The sequence below is a fragment of the Tupaia chinensis genome, unplaced genomic scaffold, assembly GCF_000334495.1.
Source record: "Tupaia chinensis unplaced genomic scaffold, TupChi_1.0 Scaffold000159_1, whole genome shotgun sequence".
NCBI classification, from domain to species: Eukaryota; Metazoa; Chordata; class Mammalia; order Scandentia; family Tupaiidae; genus Tupaia; species Tupaia belangeri.
The window spans coordinates 1539810-1562030 of record NW_006159630.1 but is presented as its reverse complement, the minus strand read 5'-3'; the positions used below and the strand labels follow the sequence as shown (position 1 = coordinate 1562030).

General features: G+C 62.5%; 1 protein-coding gene across 1 annotated transcript in view; it reads left to right on the top strand.

The window, feature by feature from the left end:
- Positions 1 to 22221, top strand: part of BAIAP2 (BAR/IMD domain containing adaptor protein 2) — a gene marked incomplete in the record, with an annotated part of 57896 nt that overhangs the window by 4495 nt on the left and 31180 nt on the right. Inside the window, 2 exon segments of the mRNA XM_014586731.2 lie at positions 9903 to 9978; positions 11905 to 11991. Coding sequence (XP_014442217.1) covers positions 9903 to 9978; positions 11905 to 11991 — 163 coding nt within the window.

Here is a 22221-nt window from a genome sequence, read left to right as displayed (position 1 = left end):
AGTCAGCCGAGCCATGGCGGCTGCCAGAGACCCCGCACCGTGGTGGCCTTGTCTGGTTCTGTCCCGTAGTATGGCTGTTTGGAGGTGGGAAGTGGGGTGTCTGCTGGACCAAACGGCCACAGAGCTGCCTGGGTGCCTGTTCAGCTGAGGAGGTGGGAGGACTCAGGGCCGTGCCTGCTTCTGCGTGTGCATAGGTGTGCGTGTGCCTGTGTACATGTGTGTACACGTGTGTGCCTGTGAGCTCTGCTTGGTTTTCAGCGGTGCTCCCAGGAGCTTCCCCTGGGCACCACATCCCCATGAGCAGCCGATGTGTTGCCCACAGTCGAGCTTGTCCCACCCCTTTCCCTCCGGCATGTTCTGCGAAGCACCTCTGCCCTGCTCGCCAACAGATTTAGCAGGGTGCACCCCCAGGGCTAACCTGATCAGGTCCTCTGGGCAAAGGCCAAGGCTGTGAAGGGCAGCTCTTCTGTCCCACTGACCTCCAAACTGGCCGGTCTCGGCCGCTCGCCCCGCCCCACTAGCTGCAGGGGTGCTGTTGCTCCTCTGGCCAGAGTCTGGCCTGAGATCACACAGTTGCACAAGGCCGGTGTTTGCCCAGGGAGATTCTGGTCTGGGTACATCCGGGTCTGCAGTGCCCGCCTGTGTGTGCGTTCTTGTGGATCCTACCTTGAGAACGTCTCTTGTTGGGGAGGTCGATGTGACTCGTGGGACTGACCAGTGGACTCAAGGTTCATGTTTAAATGAAGGCCAGTATTGCTTTGGCCTCTTCCAGAGACTACTATGGGGGGAGGGGGAGGTGCTGGGGACTGGGCTCTCCTTGCCACTTTGTTGGGGACTGAAGCTTCCGAAGGTCTGGGCCCAGTCTCCTGGCTACAGGCAGCACTGGCTGGGCTGCCCAAGTCTAGCATTTCCTGGAGGGCAGCGAGCAGGACTGACCCTCGCCCTGCATCTCTGCTCCTCTCCTCCGCAGCTGCCCTGTGCTGGCTGTGGGGTGGGGAAGCCCGCACCGTCTGCTGGCTTCCACTACCACGCAGAGCCCGCGCTCCCCGGGACCTTGTGCTCGGGCACAGGGCTGCTAGCTGGGGCTGCCCCCAGATTTGCTGAGCAAGGGCCATCCTGCATCACCTTCCCAGCCACCCTGTCCAAAGTCATCCTCAAAACCTCAGGCCAGAGACGCTTCCAGCTCTGGGGGTGGGGAAGCCCGCACCGTCTGCTGGCTTCCACTACCACGCAGAGCCCGCGCTCCCCGGGACCTTGTGCTCGGGCACAGGGCTGCTAGCTGGGGCTGCCCCCAGATTTGCTGAGCAAGGGCCATCCTGCATCACCTTCCCAGCCACCCTGTCCAAAGTCATCCTCAAAACCTCAGGCCAGAGACGCTTCCAGCTCTGTATGGAGCCCGAGCACTCCAGGGCCTTGCGCTCAGGCGCTGGGCTGCTGCTCCCGTCAGCAGGAGCCCCTTTCTGCCTGCGCGGGCCAGCAGGGCCGCTCCTTTGCCTGGCCGCCGCCTTTCCCGCCCTGGCTGTGTGGCCACGGCAGGGCACAGCTGCAGGGCGGTCTTGGGTCCCTGAAGGCCCTCTCGGGCTCCTGGCCCAGCAGAGCTAGTCTTGGTGCCTCTGTGATGATGGGAAACAATCTTTTTGCACTTTATTTATTTTAGGATAGGTTTTTGTTATAGGGCAGGTGTGCTCGCCGGAGAGACAAAAAGAGACAGAAAATGCGAAGTCGTGTCACAACCCCTTCTCCGTTTTCCTCTTGGGATCTAGGGCATGCACGCACGTGCGCCCAATGTGAGTTTTAAGCCACCAGGGCCAGGACTTGAACCGTGGTCGACTATATGGGAGTCTAGTGACGTAACCGTTAAGCCATCTGATGGTCCCTTTGTGTGGAATTTTTATGTCATACTTACCAGAATAGTTCTTCCAGTGTTATGTGGGCAGGTTCTTAGGTAGTCGCGGATTATATGTGCGTGGAGTGTCCAGCCTCCCCACACTTCACAGTGAGTCTGTGCCAGGCATGTGCTGGTCCGGGGCCATCAGCTCTGGAGATGCCCCGCCCCCCTGAACCTCTCGGCGTGGTGATGGCGGGCATTTCCTGAGCTGTCCTGGAGCGTTCCTCAACCCTGCTCTGCCCCTCATCTCTGGCGCTTTGTCAATCAGCAGGTGTTAAGGTAGTAGTCCGGCCTGCCGTCCTGTCTAGATGGTCCTTAAGCACCTGCAGTAACAGAGGCGTCCGGGCTTGCCCCTGCGCAACCACGCCAGGGCACAGCCACGGGTGGGCTGGTGGTGGCACAGCAGTCACTAGATGCACAGGTGTGGGCTGTGCCAGACTGACGCTGGGAACAGATCCACACGGGGATGTTGGTCTGCTGGTGGTAAGAGCGGGCCACTGCCTGCAGGAGCTGGGATTCTGTCTGTCTGTAGCCAGGGTGGGCCCTGCTGGTCACAGGCAGAGTGGCGTACTGCTTCCAGTCAGTTTTCTTTTTCAAGAGGTTTTTGCTGTAGGGCACGTGTGCTCACCAGAGAGACAGAACGCAAGAAATCACCCCCAGGGGGATGGCCGTGTCGCAATGCTCCTGCATTTGGGATCTTGGGCATGCACACACACACACCTGGCCTGAGTTTTATGCCACCAGGTCCAGGACCCAAGCTGCAGTCGACCCCCTAGGGGTCCAGTGATGTAACCATTATGCCATCTGCTGGTCCCTCCAGTGGCTTTTAAACCAAGCAGTGGGGGTGCTGGCAGGTGGCATGGTGGTTCAGGCGGCTGCACTCCTACGTGGCTGACCACAGTTCGAGTACTGGACCTGGCGGCTTGCTTTCCTACTTTCCTTCTCTCTCTTTCTTTCTGGTCAACTTAAAAACAAACAATGACAATGAATAAAATTAAACTAATTTTGGGGAAAAAAAAGAGTGGGTGAGGGCAGGTGCCCTGTGTGAAATGAAATGGATTTGGTATCCCCTCCCCCTGTTCTCCTGAGCCTGCCGAGGGCTAGCTGATCCATGGCACAAGAGAGGGGCCTGCTGCCCCCACAGCAGCCGTCCTGTACCATGGCCCTGGAAGGCCTGTCCTTGTGCAGTGCGGGACAGGTGGGCGTAGGCCTGGCCTGGCCTTGGGCTGGCATCCCGGCCAGGTAGCTCTGGACAGCAGTCACGCCTCGACAGGAGTCCCTGCCCCAAGGAGGCTGATGCCGGGGCCTGCGGCCTAGGCAGGATCACTGCTCCACGTGCATGTCCAGCTCTGCTGGGGCCGGCCTTTGCAGTGCGCTTGCCCGCGGCAGGTGCTGTGCTCGGAGCCCTGCCCCGCCTCCTCTGTCTTACGCCTGCCTCCTGCGGCGGGGCCTGGGGTCCCCCCTGACGGCCTCGGCGAGGGGAAGCTGTTTCAGCCTGTTTGCTCACCTGTGGCGAGCCTGCCTGCCCCCATGGCCCCTGGCTCTCTTTCCACTCACAAGTCCTGTGATGTCACACAAGCCCTCCAGCCCCCGCGCCCCCGTTTTCTCTCGTGCTTAAAGGAGACGTCGACTATCCTGGCATGGAAGGCGCACCCCCGTGGGAGTGCTTCAGGGTTGGAGGCGGGGAGCAGGAAGGCCCGCCGAGGCCTTGTTCGATTTGTGGCACCGAGGGTCTCCCGTGGTCCCGTGCTGCCTGTCTGCTGGCCAGCAGTTCTCTCCCGGGGGAGGCTGGCCAGTGGCCCGGAGTGTCACCGTGGCCCGCAGGCCCCAGGCTGGGTTCTGCAGTGTGTGATAGTGAGACCCGCGATTGGGCCTCTGCCAGTCGGCAGTGGGAGCGGCCAGTGTCCCAGCCTGACCGGCCGCCGCGGCAGTCCCACAGACGGTGTGAAGGGCGCCTGTCCCCCAGTCCTGGCTGCATGTCTGAGGTCAGGCGAGGTGGGCAGGTACTGCTCTCCATGTGTCTGTGCCCTCGTCCCGTCTGCTTACAGAGGTGCTGGTCAGGGTGGGTCGGGGCCCCCAGTGGGCCCTTTCCCTGCCCTTTTTGTGGTGCGGTGTTTTAGATGGGGTCTCCTGCACCTCCCCTCCTCCTGCCTGTGCTTCCCAGGGACAGGGTCCGCTTGCATGCATCACGTTGCCTGGGTCACACGCGGGCTCCCATGCGGCCTCCGCATGCCAGGATACAGCGTCCAGTGTGCCCTGACACCACCTGCCTCGCGTGCGTCTCGTGCTGTGGTGTCAGGTGGAGCAGGAGCGCCTGACCCTGGAGGACACACTTCAGTCTGCAATGCCACGGGCACAGCTGAGGAGGCGTGTCCAGCTGGGGTGGTGTGGGGCATCATGGAGGGCAACCAGGTGTTCTTGGGCTGGCCATGCTTCCGGCCGTGACTAGCAGGGAGGTCCGTGGCGCACCCCCAATGTCGCTACTTGCAGCTTAGCGCCACCACCTCCCCGTACAGGCCAGGCACCCCAGGAAGGCCAAGCAGTCACCGGTAAGTCGTGTGACCCGGGCCAGGTTGGCGGACGTCGGGGCGTCTGCAGGCCTGGCGGGACCGTGTCCCTTTTGCAGTTGGGAAGGGCAGGATGTGCCTCTGGGACAGGAAGGAAGTGGTCAGGCTGTGGAGACCCTGCCTCACCATACTCCTGGGCCAGTGGGCATTGTCCAACTCCCGCGGAGATGGCCCTCATCTGGCCTCCCCGCCAGCAGCAAAGGGCTTCTGTGCCGGACCAGGCACCTGCCTAGATGACGCCAGGTGTGGCTTTTGCCTGTTGGACCTCTGCTCCTGGGCCCCCCCCAGATGGGTAGGCTTGGGGTGCCCAGGTGTCCAGGGCCCAAGGACAGGGCAGTGTTTCTGACAGCTGAGATGGGGCGAGGGTCCTGGGGCTTCTGGGAGACCCGGCTTGGGACAAGAGTGGCTGCTGCACCCCCTGCAGCTACCAGGGGCCGTGAGCTAGCGCTGGTGCCCCGAGGCAGCGTGGCCTCTGTCCTACCTCCCCGTGACTTTCGACCTGGCTGCCCGGCCCAGCCGATCCCATGGTGCAGCCTGGGACTCATCTGCCTCCCGGAGCCTAGGTCAGCCTGACCGCACTGCCCTTGTGAGTCTGGCGGCCCCACCTGGCCACGCTCCCTGGGATGGCAGCTCCAGTCCCCACTCTAGAACTGTGTGGGCTCTCCCCGCCCTCAGAAGGCTGCCTGTCCACTGGGACTCATGCCAAGTGTCACCGGTGCTGCTCATGAACCCTCTCAGAAGCCTGAGGGCACCATGGGGTCCGTGTCCCAGTCAGAGGCTCTTGGCGGTGGTGGCAGTGCACCAAGGGTCTGGCCCCAGGAAGCGTCCTTCTTCGGTCTGGGGGGGGGCAACCTTGGGCCCTAGACGGTAAGGAGGGAGGGGAGTGGGGCTCTGGTTGGCCCCATGTCCCTGGGGAGCCCCTCCTGCAGGCTCCTGCTGACCCCTCTCTCCTGTCTTTGCCCCTTGGGCTCTTTCCTTCTGGAATGTTCCACCATTTTCACCTGTTTCCTAAACGTGTACATACGCATTTTTTTCTGACTAAAATAGGAAGATGCGGCTCAAGACCTGCTTCCTCCAGGCAGCCCTCACACTCACCGAGCTCCCACCAAGAAGGACCCGCGTCCTTCCACCCCAGCCTGAGGTGGCATGTCATAGGGCCGTGTGTGAAGCCGGGCTTCTGCCCGCCTCCCACCCCAGATTCTGTTGTGCTGTGAGCTGGATCTGACCCGGGGACCTAGGCTGGCAGTGCTGCCTACAGGGAGGACCCCTGGCTGCAGGCGCTGCCCTTGCCTCTGCCGTGTGGCAGCTAACCTGCAGCCTAGGGGGCTCTCCACACGGCAGGCATCCACTCCACTCAGGTGCAGCGTGTGGGCACCAGGCCCCCTGCAGCCTGTCCCCGTGCCCCTCCCAGGAGCCCTGCCGTGGAGAGCGGGCCGCAGCCAAGGAGCACTCTGCTCCGTGTGGGCACGACAGGCCCCACACCTTGGCATTGGCACCCCGTGGGGCTTGGGAAGCCCCTGGGCTGGTGCCTTCTGGAGGGCGAGTGGGACAGGGTCTACCCTTTTCCCGATGTCCCCAAGGCCAGCCTGTCCAAGAGGGCATTAGCCTCCGGGGACAGGCATGGGTGGGCCGTGGTGTGGCTGGCCTGGGGTGAGGCCGGGACTTCGGGCCCCACCAGAAGCCGACAGGCCCCTCAGCTGCCCAGGCTCACTTGGTCCAGCTGTGAAGTGGAGGGGGAAACCGCCCTCTCAGCAGGCAGCCCTCCTCCCCGCCGCCCCACCCCTGCCAGGCAGCGACCAGCCTGGGCTTTCTCTTGGGCTCACTCCGAGCATTAATTGGGCAGGGTGGGGTGCGGTGGAGCCTGGCTGCACTGGCATGAGCCACGGTCACGTGTGCACGTACACAGCACACGGTGCTGTCAGGGCTGGGGGGCGGGGTGGAGACGTCACTTCCTTGTGTCGCCAGAGAAACCCTGCTTTGTTGGTGGCAGCCCTGCCAGGAAGGTGCTGGAGAGGAGCCCTTGGCGGGAGGCGAGCCCAGGAGGGAAGTCCGAGCTGGCAGACGCAGACTGGGCACATGGGGCCGGGATGGGGGACTCCTCTCTGCGCAGGGGCCTGAGTCAGGAAGCAGTCGTGTCCCACCACCCTTGGTCCCCTGTGGCCAGTATGTCTAAACGGCCAGCTGACCTGGAGCCCCCAGAGCTCGTCAGTGTCCTCCCGAGCGCACCTCAACTCCTCGGGCCGGGGCCCTGCCCGTTTGCTCCCGTATGGCCAGGGTCCCTCCTCCAGGCTGGCAGGAGGGCAGCTGAGTAGCCCGAGTCTGCATGTCCCTGGGAGGGACTCCTTTCCCCGCTGCCCTTCTGTGGCACACGTTCCAGGAGGGCGACGTCCCCACGGCACCAGCACCTACCTGGTGAGTGGGAGGTGCTCCCCAATTGCTGAACGACTGCTAGAGAGCGAGCTGCCCCAGGAGGAAGCGTGATCACGGCGGCCAGAAGTGGGACCCGAGTGGCGTCCGTGTGCGGTACACCGGCGTCAGGTTGGGGAGGGTCTGCTCTTGTGTAGGTGTTTGTCCTGGCCTGGGGACGGGGCGAGCCCACCTGGTGGGAGATCCTGGGAGCTCTGTGGCCTCCCGGGAGACCCTAGGTTTTGTCGGGCACTAGGATGGCAAGCTGCCCCACGTGGAGTAGCCAGGCCCAGCCCCACCAAGCACCGTGGAGGGCCTCCTGGGCTCTGCCCACCGTTGCTGCGTGTCCTCAGCTGACGAGAGGAAGACACTCCTTTCCCTTTCAAGGAAACAGCCGCTTCTCTGTCCAGGAGCAGCTCCGTCGTGTCAGAGTCGTCCACAAGATGCTCTTGTTCTGTGGCTGGCAGACCACGAGTGGCCGTGGTGGGCTCTCCCGGCTCTTGGGGCCCCTGGCACAGGTGCGCTTCCTGGCAGAGCCGATGGCTGAGCCGGAAGGTGCTGCCTGTACCCTTGGCTCCCACCGCCTTTCCTGGGGCCCCGTGCGCCTCTCACTGACCTGGTAGGGGCTGGCGGTGGCAGGCAGGCCTGGAACGTGCCCACTCCAGGGGGATGGCATGGCTGCTAGGTTGCAGGGGCCTCCATGTGAGCCACAGCATCATGGCCTGGACTTGGGGACTGGGAGGCCCTCCCCCAGATGGAGCTCCCTGAGGGCTGACCCGTCCACTGGCCCTGTGGTCCCTCCTGTGGCTCTGGGGAGTTGGAGTAACCCAGAGGAAGGTGGAGTGGCGGGGGGGGGCGGCGGTGGGGGCGGGGGGGGGGAGAGACCCAGAGGAAGGTGGAGTGGCGCACCTGCCAGTGTCCGAGGCAGGGTGCAGCAAGCCCATACTTCTGGCAGGTGCTGCGTGTCTAAGTGGAGCCAGAGGAGGAACTGGCCCTTCCACTGGGCACAGAGCCTCCCCCATAATGTCAGCTTGGTGGCATTTACACCTGGACCTGGACCTCCTGGCCAAGACAGTGGCCCCTGTGTCCGGACTGGCCAGTCCCCTTGGCCTGGTGGCACTCCAATGCCACGCCACCCTGCCCACTCCACATTCTTCACATGTGAGCTCGGCAGCCACACTAAGGAAGCGAAACCTCGCGGCTGTCCCTGTGTGTCCCGGGGAGGGCGTAGCCGGCTGCCATGGTGACCGGCCTCTCTTGGCCTGCCTCCTGCTGCTGCTCAGGGTGTCAGTGGGGCTCGGAGAGCTGTCCTCAGGCTCTGCCTCCTCTTACACCGGGAAAAGCCCATAGGGGCTGCACCCACATCCAGCCTTGTTCCCCACATGCCTGTCTAGGGAGGCGCTCTCAGACCTGTGTCTACTGTGCACAGAGGGAGGCACCCGGCACCCCAGTACGTGCACACGTGCGTGCATACACGTACATGTGCGCAGGCGCACACACGTGCACACGTGCAGTAGAAGTGCCATAGCACCTGCCAGCACTCCAGGATGGGGGCCACGCCCACCCTCACAGGTCTGTGCCCTTCTCTGTTTCCCCACCACACACGGTGCTTCTCGGCCGCCCGCTCCCGCCCTGCACCTGGGTGGGACTCCCAGACTCGCCATCTGGCTCAGCCTTCTCCCGGGCACTGCCCAGATGCCAGTCCACCCTAGTCCCAGGTGCGCCCTGGGTTTGCCCCGTCCACGTGCTGGCTTCCCGTGTCTGCCCTGCACAGTGTCCTTGTCTCTGCCGAGGCCCGTGTCCCAGCTCTCCTCTCCCTCTCCAACGCCCCACCCATTCCCACATCCCTGGAGTACTGAGGAGTCACCCATGGCCTTCTGCTTTGCCCAGGCTCTTGGCTGGCACTTAGTCTCTGAGCAGCCAGAGGGATCTTATAAACACGTTGGACTTGTCGCCCTGCTTAGACACCCGGCTACCGCCCCCACTGCTGCACCTGCTCCCTCTCCTGTCCTTGCCTCCTCTGCCCCGGCTAGAGCCCTGGTGAGGTGCTGAGGAGCCGTGCATGCAGGCCCACCAGCAAGGCGGGGGTGGTGCCTGCCTGCACAGATGCCCCGTCACACTCGGGGAAGGGGAGCGTCAGCCAGATGGCAGGTTTTCTGGTGCCAGGTCTCCTATGGGAAGTGACTGCCATGCCCCTCTCATCTGCTGTATCAGTCCCACAGGCAGAGGACAGGAGGGGCAGAGTTGCCCTTGCTCCTGGCCCCCAGGCTCAGGTGCTGGGTGAGGCTGCAGCCTCCCTGTCGCCTGGGGAAGGACGAGGGAAACGCAGGGTGCAGCCGAGACGGCCTCTCCCCTGTAGCCCCAGTCTGGCGGCCCGGCTGCTGTGTGCCGTGCTCGCAGGACTCTCATTCGGCCGCTGTTTGCTGTGCCTGTTTTGTGCCTTGTAATGAGAGCACTGGTTTGGCCTTCACGGCGAGATCTGATTTCTCGAGTCTGAGAACTGCCGCAGTTGGCAGACTTCATCCACGGCTCCCAGACCGGGGCCTGTCGGATTATTCAGAGCATGGTGTTTGCAGATTGGGCTTGGACGGCTCTAATCAGAGTTGGTGTTTGCTAATTGGTGTCTGGAGTTAGGGTTTTAGCGGGGGAGGCGGGGGACCAGCATCTCTGAGCGTCTGTGTGTGGCGGGGGGGAGGGTTCTGGGGTGACTCAGCCCTGCCAGACGGCAACGGCCCCTTGGCAACAAGGCCTGGGTGCGGATCATGTCCCCCACGTGGTCCCGCAGCCCCGCATGCCCTGTGCAGGCTGTGCTGCTCTGTGGTGCCGTGGGGAACCAAGGCTCAGGAGGTCTTTGCTCAAGGACATCTGGCAGGGTGCGGGGAAGGGTGGGGCGGGGTTGGAATTCGAGCTGCGCCTTCGTTGGTGACCTCCCCAGAGATGGTGCCTGCTGGGGCTCCCTCTTTGGTCTTGGGGCGGCAGGCCCCTCCCCAAGGCCTCAGTGGTTTGTACTGCTGACACTTCCCCCCTCTGCTTCCTTGCAGACCATCATGGAGCAGTTCAACCCCAGCCTCCGGAACTTCATCGCCATGGGGAAGAACTATGAGAAGGCCCTGGCAGGTAGAGTGCCCACAGGCCACTCCGCGTGTCCCTGCATTGAGCCTGTGCGTGGGTGGAGCTTGTCTGGTTCCAGCATCGGCCTTTGTTGGGTTAGAGGGGAGCCACCTTTACCTCCGAGGTCACCTGGCCACAAAGCACCTTGACTGGGCCCCAGCCGGCGGGCCCCTGGCAGAGGCAGCTTTGCCAGCTCCAGGGGGACTGTCCGACTGGGCATGCTGCTACCCGTGTCGTGGGAGAGAGGGTCTTCTGCCACCCAGAGGCCTCTGGGTGCCTTGTCGTGCAGGCAGCCGCTTCTGCCCTGCTCCTCCAGAGCCTTCAGCCACTGGTGGGACTGTCCTTTTGGAGTGGAGCAGCAGAGTGTCCTGCTCAGACGTGCCATCACTGGGGCCACAGCGAGGGAGGGGCCTCTGTCCCTGGGAGTACAGGACAGCACCGCACCATCCTGGCCAGGGGCATGGGGCTCCCTGGTGCTGCCCTCCACTCGCAGCATGCGTCCCGATCCACCAGCCAGAGCTGCAGGCTCAGTGCCGCCGCCCAGGGCCTGCTGGAGGGAGATGAGAGAGACAGGCTTTGTCCCTTCAGTTGTCCCAGGTGCCAGCCTCCTGCAAGTAGAGAGCCTCGCTTGCCTTGATGACCTCTGCAGACGCCCAGGCTGAGGGTCCACCTCAGGGCAGACCCCTGCCCCTGCCTGGAGGAGCCTCTCGGGTTTCAGGGGAGGCAGCAGCAAGTCCCTGGCCCAGTCTCTAACTGTTACTGTGTGTCCCGAGGAGAACTGCCTTTGCCCCTCGTCTGAGACGTGCTGACCGGGAAGAGGCTCTGATCAAGGCAGGGCCCGAATGGACCACCCCGAGGGGGCCTTGCCCGTGGCAGGCTCCTCAGGCCAGCGTGATCTCCAGGCCCTCTAAGCACCACTGGGCATTACCTGCCCCTGGCCAGGGCCTGTTTCTCTGTGTACTGTAGAGGCAGGGGTCAAACATGCCTAACTGGGCCAGCCACGGTGCTCATAGGCTGGGGCTGCAGACGAGGCCTGGGTTCCTTTCCTAGCCCAGCCCGAAGGTGGACTTAGCGATGTCCTGCTATAGTCCTGGCGACTCCTGAGGCTGAGGCAGGAGGGTGGGGACACGGTGAGACCCTGTCCAGAACAAAGAAACCTGCCCGAGCAGCCCTGCCCCACGTGTCTGGGAGTCGGTGTTGCACATCACACTTGGCCTGCTGTCACCTCCCATGCTGTCCTCTGGCGCGTTGGTGGTCCACATGGTGGAGCCCCCTGCCTGCAGTCCTTCCTGTGCCCTGAGGTCTCCGGCAGGGCTCTCTCTCAGAGGAGGCCTTTGCCCTGCACAGCCAAGGGCCTAGGACAGCTGCTTCCAGGCCTGCTAGGCTCTTCCGGGCCCTGCTCTAGCTGGGCCAGCGGGGGGACTCAGTGTCCCCTGAGCTGTCCTCGCCTGCTCTGATTCCATCGGGATTCCCGGCCCCAGGTGGTGGGCCCCTCTGGCAGCAGCAGCGTTTAGGGCAGCTGACCTGCTCCCAGTCCTGAGCCTCAGACTGGGATTGGTGAGAGGACTTGCCTGCGGGGCAGCCTGGGGGTCTTTGCTGGGGTCGCTTCCCACCTGCAGCTGCAGCGCCCTTGCCTGGCACAGGCTTGTTGTCCCTGCAGGGGCCCTCGAGGTGCCCTGCACTGGCTGCCACAGTCCCACTCAAGCAGCTCTGGGCCTTTGGGCACTCTGCATGCTGGCGCATGGAGCCCTCGGGATCGGAATGCAATGAGAGGGTCAACACGCCAGCGGGCTGTGCCGTCCCAGGAACCAAGCCGTGCGTGTGCGGAGCTGCCTCAGCACAGCGAAAGGGGCAAGTGCCCATGGCCGCTGCGTTTCACGGTGGGTCTCAGCAGCCCGGGGAGGGGGTAACCTGAGTCCTCTCCTCCCGCAGGTGTGACCTTCGCTGCCAAGGGCTACTTCGATGCCCTGGTGAAGATGGGGGAGCTGGCCAGCGAGAGCCAGGGCTCCAAAGAGCTAGGTAAGACCACCCCCAGGCGGTGGGGTCGAGGGGCCAGGAGTCAGCCGGTGTCGGCGGCGGGACTGGATCCGACCTGTGTCAGGGATTCGGTTTTGCCTGTCAGATAGGTTTCTCACCCCGCTATGGTTCTGTTGTGGGAAGGTGTCACCAGAGGTGGCTGGAAGCACAGGGGCGGGCCCAGTTCCAGCCCAATCCAGACAGTCCCGGCCAGTGGTGCTGCATGGTGCTGCCACTGAGCGGCCGGCCTGGAGGTCTCTGCCAGCGCGTTTGCCGGCCGCCTGTCGCCACACACTCACACACGTCTCTCACGTTGGAAAATGAAAAGACAAGGCTCGTTTTGTTTGTTTTGTTTTGTTTTAATACCAGTAACTATTAGAGCCTGTGAGAGCCGTGAAGGTCACCCCCTGTCGAAAGCGGGGTGCACTGGGCTGTCCCAGGTGCTCGGACCTCTCACTCCTGGGTCTGCCCCTGCCTTGCGAGCTGAAGGTGGGCACACAGGTGGCTGGGGTCCGGGGTTAAAGGTGAGGTGGGCACACAGGTGGCTGGGGTCTGGGGTTAAAGGTGAGGTGGGCACACAGGTTGCTGGGGTCTGGGGTTAAAGGTGAGGTGGGGCTTGGGGGGCCTGCCTGGGGAGTTCCTGCGGTTCATGCACGTGGCACCTGGTGTGACGTGAGCGACAGCCCCGCAGCCGCGCGTGTCTAAGCGTGAGTGAGCACGGAGGGGCCCACGGTTCTGGGGTGGGCTGCCGTTCTCGGTATGCACTTCTGTGTCCCGCTGTCTTCCGCACCAAGGTCGTGTCGCTTGGTTGCTAGGGGACACTGGATGAAACCTGGGAGTTGTGACCGGCCACCCTCTTCGTCATGAATGTGTTGCCGTGTGTGTTCGTGTAAGAGGGATTTAGGTGGACCTCGGATCTCGTTCTCTTGGGCACATACCCAGGAGTGGAATGGCTGGGTCAGGTGGTCAGGACTTGAATTTTTGAAAATCTCCAGAGAGCCTGTGCACTCACAGGGGAGCAGACAGAGGGCCCCCAGATGAGGCACGGTCACGCTGCCATCCCTTCTCTTTTCATCTTGTTGGCACACGTGTGCCCCACGTGATTTTCAAGCCACAAGGACTGGGTTTCAAACCTCAGTCAGCCACGTGGGATCCAGTGCCTCAGCCGCCAGGCCGAGGACCAGCCGGGAGGTGACCTTGTATTAAAGCACCGCGGTGGCGTTCCTGTCGCCCCCTGGGCGTCCTCGCTGCGCACTCTTTGGCGGTAGCTCCAGCCCTGAGCGCTGCTGTGCTGGCTCTCGCTCCCGGCTAGGCAGGTAGGTGTGTGACTCTGAGCTCTTGCCACGGGAGACGGATCGCACCATCAGGCCGCCTGCATGGGGCCCCCTGAGCGGTGCTGTGGTTTTCCTTAACCGGCCTGCGTCCTCCACGACGTCGCAGACTGCACACAGCCCACACATGGGTGCATGCCGTCGCTTGCTCTTACAGCTTCTCTGAGGGTTAATCAGCGCACGGTAAACCGGGTTTCGGTCTGGCATGCGGGGCTGGCTCGTCGAGTGCACGTGGAGCCGTTTTCAGTGGGGCCGGACTCTGCCCGCCCCGCCTGCCTCGGTGGCCGTCACAGGTGTGTGCTGCTGGGCGGGTGCAATTTCCTCTGGACCTCAGTCTGCACGGCGCTCAGACTCCTCCATGTCGGCAGGGGTGCCGGGAGCTCACAGCGTGTCACTGCTGAGCGGGTTTCGGAGGGGGGCTGCCCCACGGTGTGTTGGCACAGTCATGTGTGGGCGGCCGTGTGCTTTCAAGTTGCATTTCTGTAATTAAGGGTGCCGAGCCCGTCTCCGTGGCTTATCTACCCTTAGTGAGTGCCCACTTTCCAAGCCCTCTTAGTTCTGCAGGTCCTCTACATAAGCCCTCTGTCAGACCCGTCCTTCGTAGTACCTCCTCCCACTCTGACTCACCCTCAGCTTTGTAACTGAGTTTTTAGGTGACCCAAGACGCTTCATTTTAATGAAATCCATTCAATTTTTTTTTTTTTTTTGGAGAGGTTTTTGCTATAGGGCGCGTGCGCTCACCAGACAGAGAGAGAGAGACAGAAAGCAAGAAATCTCCCCCCAGGGGGGATGGCCACGCCGCAATCCCTTCTCCTCCACTCTCCTCTTGGGATCTTGGGCACGCACACACACGCACCCGGTGTGAGTTTTAAGCCACCGGGTCCAGGACGCGAACCGCGGTCGACTACATGCGAGTCCAGCGACACAGCCATTACGCTAACTGCTGGCTCCATCCATTCGAATTTTTGTGTATTAGAATTCATGGTTCTGTTCTGGTCCCGATTCTGATGGTTACTGTGATAGTTCTGTCCTGGAGCCGTGACTGCCCTGCCTTCTCACCCTGCCCACTCCGACGTGCTGTCACAGGCTCAGTCCCAGCCTTAGGCTCTGGGCCTCCTCGCCACTTCCACCTTGGCATGTGCCCCCAAGAGCACCCCTCTGGGGCCCCTTGCTTGCTCCGCTCACTCTGGCCACATGGCCATGCCCGGAAGCTCCCCATCATCTGTGGCCTCCTCCAGGGCTGCACCCCGGGTTTTCTGGGTGTCGTGTCTCTGACCGTGTGTGTAACTGTCTCAGGGAATTCTCTTTAACAAACGTTCTGAGCAGGTAAGCAGCCATGCTGTCTGCAGGCTGCCTGGCCCTGACAGCTTTGCTGTTAGACCTCGAGGTAGGACACGATCTTCCTGGGTCTGAGGACGTAACCCTGCGTCAAGCCCCCAGCACCACTGTGCTCAGTGCCATCTTTGTCCCTGGCACCTGAGGTTGTGAGTTCTCGCTAGAGAGGGAGGGACAGAAGCCACCCTCCATGGTGAACGGCCGTGCTTTGGCGCTTCTCCATTTCTGTCAGGATTTAGGGTACACACATACGCACTTGGCGTGATTTTCAACCTGCCAGGGCTGGATTTGAACCGGACCTTCGGCCGTGCCTTAAGCCTGGCTTTAACCACTAGGCTTTGGGGCTGGCCCTATTCAGTGCTGTTTTGATAGTGATCTTTTTAAGTATGTTTTTGTTTTTTCCTTCCTGGAAGCTTTTGAGATCTTTGTCTTGGGTGTTCCCTGACAACACCCGTGGTGGAGAACAAGCACCATTCGGTGGTGGAGGCGAGGAGGACTGGGGTGGGGGAAATGCACCAGGGAGGCAGGAGGGGAGCAAAGGTATAAGGTGGACAAAAATGAAGTGTTTTTGCAGAAATGTGAAAAGCTTAGAGCAGAGGAGGGCAGTGAGGACCGAGGGGAGGCAGGGCTTTGAACAACCAGGGCCTTGTAGGAATCCTGGGCATGATGCCACTTGCTTTATCTGTTCTTCCCTTGAATTTGCAGTTGAATTATTTTTGGTGGGTTTGCTGTTCTGAACAAGCTGCCTTACAGAGTTATAAAGCTGTTCTGAAGGACGAGTTTCCCCCCGTCAGAGCAGGGAGAGACGTGTCTTACTCCCCCAGGTTGGTGGCTCATTAGTTTCTCTGATAGTTTTTGCTTTATGAGTTTACAGGTAGTGTTATTAAGTGAATATGGGTTGTGTGGTTCTACCTTTTTTTCTTTACCTTTTTCTTTTTTCTTACTCATGATGAAGTATGTACGTACGTGCAGGACAGCAAGAGAGTGCCTCCACAGGACCTGGTCATGCTGCAGCCCCTTCCTCCAGTCCTCTCTACCGCCAGATCTTGAGCATGTGTGTGCACACCCAGGGTGTTCCAGGCAGACCGGGCCTGGTATGTGAACTGCGGTCACCCTGTGGGACCCGGCTTCCCTCGAGTGCGCCTCACTACTGTGCTGCAGAGCTGGCTCTGGGGTTTTCTTGCCGAGCGGAACCTTACTGTGGGAGGTGACCTTCCCTGGATCTAGTAGTCTTGTTTCTAGTCTGTTTTGTTTGATGTTCAGTTGGTTTCCTCCTCCTCTTCCTGTCTACGGTCCTGAGGGATTGTTCATTTTTGACCACCCTTTCCTAAGCATGTTGTTACTACTGCAGGGTGGAAGGGATGAGATGGCATGCCCCTGCAGCCCTGGAGAAATAGAACCCAGTTGGGACCAGCAGTTGGCACTGGGGGCATTGTGCTGTCGTGGCTATGTCACTGGACTCCTATGAGGTTGACCACGGTTCAAGTCCTGGACCCGGTGGCTTAAACTCACACCGGGTGCGTGTGCATGCATGCTCAAGATCCCAAGAGGAGAATAGAGGAGAAGGGATTGCAGTGTGGCCATCCTCCCTGGGGGGTGATTTCTCGCTTTCTGTCTCTCTGTCTTTCTGGCGAGTGCAGCCACCCTATAGAAAAAACCTCCCAAAAAAAAAAAAAAGAAAACCGCCCAGTGTGCACCACTGTGGGTTCTGGGCTACATTTTTGGTGATCCTCTCGACGCCCAGTGAAGTGGGGCTTCAGCCTGGCCTCGATGGACGTTCCCTGGGCCTCTGTGGGCATGGTCTCGGGGCCTGCGGGAAGCGGTTGCCAGGCAGCGGTATGATCCTGGCTCCTCCCTTCCCCCTTCCATCCTTCCGCTTCTGCTTTCCCTTCCCTTCCCCTGTGGGATGGTGCTTCCTGTGGTCTGCCCTGCCCATGGTGCTCATTCCAGGGGGATGATGCGGGATTCCGCTGTGCTGACCCTTCCCTGATCCCAGACTTGCCCACCCACTTCCCTTTGGAGCCCAGGCGTTGTTCCCGTGAGGGTCCGGAGGGTTGCACACCCCACCATGTCAGCCACTGTCACGAACCCCAAGGTCTCTGGAGTCTCACTTCCGAATGAGATCATGGCGCCGGGCAGTAGGAGCCCTGCTGCATCTTTGCTCTAAACAAGCGGTCTGATGGTCCCTTTGTTCTTGCTCTGGAGGGGGAGAGTGGCTGGGTGCGTCCACCTTGGGTCCCGCTGGCCTTTCTGTCTGCACAGCTCTGACCGAGTGTGCACAGCTGGGGAGGTGGCCGCGTGCTTTGCACCTGCAGACCTCACAGAGCAAGCGCCCTCTCATCTTCAGTGGGGTGCCGTTCCCCTGCTGCAGGGAAGTCTGCAGTGACTCGGCTGAGCTGATAGCGCAGCCCCTCGGGACAGCTGTGGCCTGCGTTGGGCCGTCTTTTCTCTCACCTGGTCCCCTGGCGGCGACCCCGCTTCTCGAATCCTTGCCGCCATGTCTCTCTGGGCGAGCCCTCTGCCCTGGCTGCCCTCTCCCACCACAGCGAGTGGGTGACCACGGAGCTCTGTGGCTTCGGCAGCTTCTCTGGTCTGTGCGGTGGGTGACGTTCGGAGGGGCATTCTGCTTGCTTCCACACGGCTTTCGGTCTCAGTGTGACCAGCAGTGTCATGCCAGGCCCCAAGCTCCAGGCCAGCCCCTGGTGTGTCCAGACACCACACATGCCTGCGGCCGAGACGCCTGCACGGTGGCCCGAGGGAGGGCAGGCCGACCTGGTCGCAGAAACGTGCCGTGTGGCTCCTCGCTGGGTCATGGTCCCGTGTGGCCAACATGGGAATCTGGGCTTGGCTCAGGTACCCGAGCGAGGCCACCCTTCACTGTGCCCGCCCCCTTGTACCCACTGGCACCCTGAGAGGCCGGCACGGAGGCTGCAGGTGGCTCGCCCTGCTGCGGGCATCGGGACACCCTCGGTGTTGCTCTGGTTCCTTGTGTACGTGAGGGATGGCGTCCGGTACACCTCGGTGACAGTCACGAGGCTGTGTGGTGCCCCTCAGGAGGCCACACCCTCGAGCTAGGCTTCCCACTGCCCAGACCTTCTGGCTGTCCTGCCCCAAGTGACTGGGTTGAAAGAGCTAGGGACAGCCCGGGCCAGCTAGCGAGAGATGGCAGAGCAGGGACCAGAGGCCAGTGCAGTGGGCACAGCTCGGCTATGGCGTCTCCACACACCGTGCCGACCCCCTGAAGAGGGTCCCACAGGCCACCCCAGGCTACCTCGGCATTGCAGGGAGCTGAGTGCCGGGGGCCCTTTGGAAGGCGCGGCACTACGGTGCCCTTCCTGGGCAGCCGGGAGCAGGACTCTCCAAGTGCACAGGCCCCACGTACCCCGTCCAGCGGCACCATGGCTGTGGGCTGGCATCCGGCCCTGCCGTCAGAGCCACCGTGCTGCTGCACACTGCCTGTGTCCTCAGGCCCCCGCTCGGCTGTCTGCAGATGCTGCCCGGTGCCTGCCGTGCCTAGCCACTTGTTTATGATCACGGGCATGCGTGTGCTTGCCTGTGTTGGGCCTGCGCCCGGCCCCCCCTGCCTGGCATCCCCAGCACCTGGGCACTGAGCTGTGTACGGCCTTGGAGCGAACCTGCTGGCACGCAGCTGTGCCCCCAACCGAAACTGGGCCGGATTGAGAAGACTGAGTCACCAAGGCAGGGTGCGGCCTGGAAGTGTCCTGTAGCCTCTGGCTGCCGTCCACACCTGTCACCGGGGTGAGGGATGGAGGCGAGCCTTCTGGGCCTGCTGTGAGCGGCTGGCTGCAGGGTTCCCAGCCCTCCCTGCTCCCGTGGGCCTTGCCCTCCAAGGCACAGGTGACTCTGTTGTGTCAGGCTCTCTGGCCCCTGCAATGGGGAACCTGGCAGGGGGGGCCGCCCTTGGCCATGTGACCCCGAGGGTCTTGGGGGCCATCCTGGGCTCCTGCTGACCCAGGGGGAGTGTAGTGCCACCTCATGCTGCCCCTGGTCTGGCTCCGGTGACCTTGGTGAGGCTGGGAGGTCGTCTAGCCAGGCAGAGCTGTCGGCCCAACCCTGGGAGTTCGAGTGTCCCTGCGTCTGTGGCCGCAGCTGCCTCTGCCGTGTGACAACGTTCAGTCCAGGTGTCACCTGGTCAGACTGGAGCAGCAGGTCTCAGGAGTCTTCTCTAGGATTGATGACCAGTGGGCAGGTGCCGTTCGGAGGCCTTCGTTAGACCTTTGTAGTGGGGGACGCACTGGGGTCCCTAGCTAGTCCTGACCTCGTGCTGCCCACAGACAACGGGGCCAGGAGAAGACACTGGCCTATGACCAGTCGGGTAGGGGTTGCCGGGGGGAGCACCCTCCTTGCAGGGCTCCATGAGGACCTACCTGCCTGTCCCTCCCCTTCTCAGCGCTGCAAGCTCAGTGATAAAAACACCGTCTCCCAGGGCTCTGGGCCCCGACAGGTCCATCAGGCTTAACCCGGACAGCTTTCCCAGAGCCTGCACCCTGGGCCAACTCGGCTCCGTGAGTGAAGCTGCTTCCCGGCTGGGTAGCACCAGGCTCCGGGAGCCACCCTCCTGCCAGGCCTCTCGTGCCGGCTCTGCCATCCTGCTGGGAGCTCATGGCACTGGTCACCTTTGTTGGGAGGCCAGCAGCCGCCCTGATTGGCTCTGCCATGTCGCAGGCAGCAGCCCTGTGCTAGGGAGACGTGGCTCAGCTCTTCCTGAGTCCCTCAGCATCCTGCAGCGGGGACGCCCTCAGGGGCGGCGGGGACACCCCGAGGGACGGCAGTGCCGGGCCAGTGGCTGCAGCTGTAGGCTCTGCTTCTGTGGAGTGTGGGAGGCCCATGGCCCAGGGGTCTGTACTGGGCCTGTTTCTCTGGTGAGGTGGGAGTGCCCACCCTGTGCAGGAGGCTGGATGGAGCTGGAATTGAGCTGAGGGGCCTGTAAGCGCCAGGGCGGCCTCCACCAGGCTTCGCCCTGTTTGAAGACGGGCCTCTCCTGGGCATCAGGCCTTTCAAACCCCCTTCCTCCCGCAAATGGAGACAGTGTTACCCCAAAGCAAGGGGCCAGCCTGGGCCGGGCTGGGCAGGGGACAGCCAGTAACCCCTGGGATGCCAGGCTGCCAGCAGTTCTGGGAATCCTGGCCTCCAGCCCTGGATCCAGATCACATCCCCCAGTCTTCCTGGGGCCCATTTCTGTGCCACTCCTGAGCAGGGCCGAGAGGGGCAGCTCCTTACAGGCCAGGCTCAGGGTAGGGTGGCCGAGCAGGCCCGTGTTCCGTGTCCTGGGCACCACCCATACCTGCTGTGCTCGAGACTTACCAGTGGTCACTGGCAAGCATAGCCTCTGCAGGCCCTCGCGGTCCATGTCAATGTGTACACAAGAAGAGCCGGTGTGCATAGGCATGTGGGCACACAGGTGTGCGCCCTGTAGGAGCGGGCGTCCACTCAGGCACACCTGCCCTCGCTGGGGTGAGCATGGGCATCCCAGAAGAGCAGGCACGTGCACACCCCGGTGAGAGCAAGTGTGTGTGGGTATACACAGGTGCGCACCTGGAAGAGAACGCATTCACACATGCACACTGCGGGAGCAAGCATGCACACAGATGCATAGGTAGGGCGAGCGTGCACATGTGGTCTCGATTCCTCCCACCCACCACAGAGCTCTGGGGCAGGAAGACGACATGGGCATGGTGGGCAGAGGCTAGGGACTCCTAGATACCTGTGTCACCCCCACTAGCCCACCACTGCACCCTGAGGGGAACTGGGGTGACAGGCTATGTCAGGGCTGTCTGCTCGGAGTCTGTGGGACTGCTCCCTGGCCTTTGCCGTGGCCCCTTCTCTGGGTAGTACCCGGCCATGAGTCCCCTTGGGGAATGCCACACTCTCTGTCACAGGCTCCTGACACCCTAACACGGTCCACTCTTGCGAGCTCACCACTGGCCATCATCCTCAGGTAACATTCACCGGGTCTCCGAGGCCTCGTCCACACCCTCCTCTGTTTTCCCCACCCAGGCAATGTGGCCAGGGCACAGGGTGACACTGCAGTGGGCTGTGCCGAGTGGGGTCTCTGGGGATGGCTGTGTTCCCCAGAGGTTGGGAATCCACCCAGAAGACAGTGTGCTGGTGGCCTCCTGGGCTGGGGCCCAGTCAGGTGATCGCAGCAACTCATGACCAAAAGGGTGGTAGACACAGGGAAAGGACCCTGACAGGCCTCCCAGACGCAGAGAGGACAGGTGTGTGGGAGCTCCGACGGGCTCGCGAGGGTCCTGGTGCACGGTGGGCGGGGAGGAGCTCTGGCATGCCTGTTACCCCACTGCTCGCCTCACTGACAGGACGTCAGGTTGACTAAGCCTCTGCAGGCCCTGTCCCCACCCTGCGCCTCACTCGGGACCTCTGTGCAGCCATTCTGGCACCCAGTCAGCGGCCTCTGAGCCAGGAGCCCTGCCACGTGCTTGCCGGCCCCAGAGCATGTGGGCTGCGTGCATATCGTCCTTGGATCGGGAGCGGATGCAGCTCCTGGAGACCGGCGCTGGGCCCGAGACCCTGCAACTTGAATATGCTCCCAGGTGCCTCCCCCACCCCGGCCAGGGGCCAGAACTCGGAGCAGGCAGTGGGGCGGGACTGGCAGCTCCGGCAGTAGGCACGGAGGAGGGGCTGGCCTTGGCCTGTCCGCTCTCCTCCCTGGAGACCCCCGCATCCAGGATCCGTGTTGACACCAGCATCGGGGTGCGCTGGGAACGGCGTCAGCTGGCGTTGCAGTGTGCTGTGTCACCATGGCAACACCACCATCGATTTCTGTTGGTCTTGCTTTCTGCATATATCGTGAAGTGTGGAGCCGGCGGCTCTGGGGCTGCGGCACAGGGATGGAGCTGGCAGCCCCCTCCCAGTGTGGTCTGCGGCTCGGTGTCCGACCCCTGCCCTCCCGGGGCTGTCCCAGTTGGCCATCTGCAGCTGCCTGCACCGTGAAGGGTGCTGACCTTTGCCTGGCTGTGCCCGCCAGCTCCCAGAGAGCCTTCCTGCTCAGGAGGCCATCCCCATCGGCGTGATGGAGCACGGCTGGGGGTGGGGGGATTGCGGCAACGTGCACTCCCAGCCGCCAGCAGAGGGGTGAGCATTCTGGCCCTTCCTGAGGTAATACCAAGAAGTGACCGATCAGTGTGCCCAACATCCACTGCTGACTGCCATCCACAGCCGCTGCCCACCAGCCTCTCAACCTCTGCCTTGGGGCGCCCAGCTAGCTCCACGGTGACCCAGGGGTGGAGTTCCCTGAGGGGCGGCCCCTTCTCCCCCAGCACACCTTCCTGGCCCTCCGCGTGCCCGGGCCAGCTTTCCCTCCCCCGGGCAGACTGGAGCGGTAGACCGCAGCTCGATGAGAGCGACTGCAGGTTCGCGACCCCTGTAGGGGTTCCTGCAGTGCCGTGGGGTGGAGGGAGCTCCTCGTCACCCACGGCTCGGCTCGTCATCCACCACGGGTGTTAAGGGACGGGACGGCCCAGGGTGGGTGCACGCCGAGAGACGTTGGAGGGGACGACTGGCTGCTTTGGGGCGTTTCCCTCCCCGG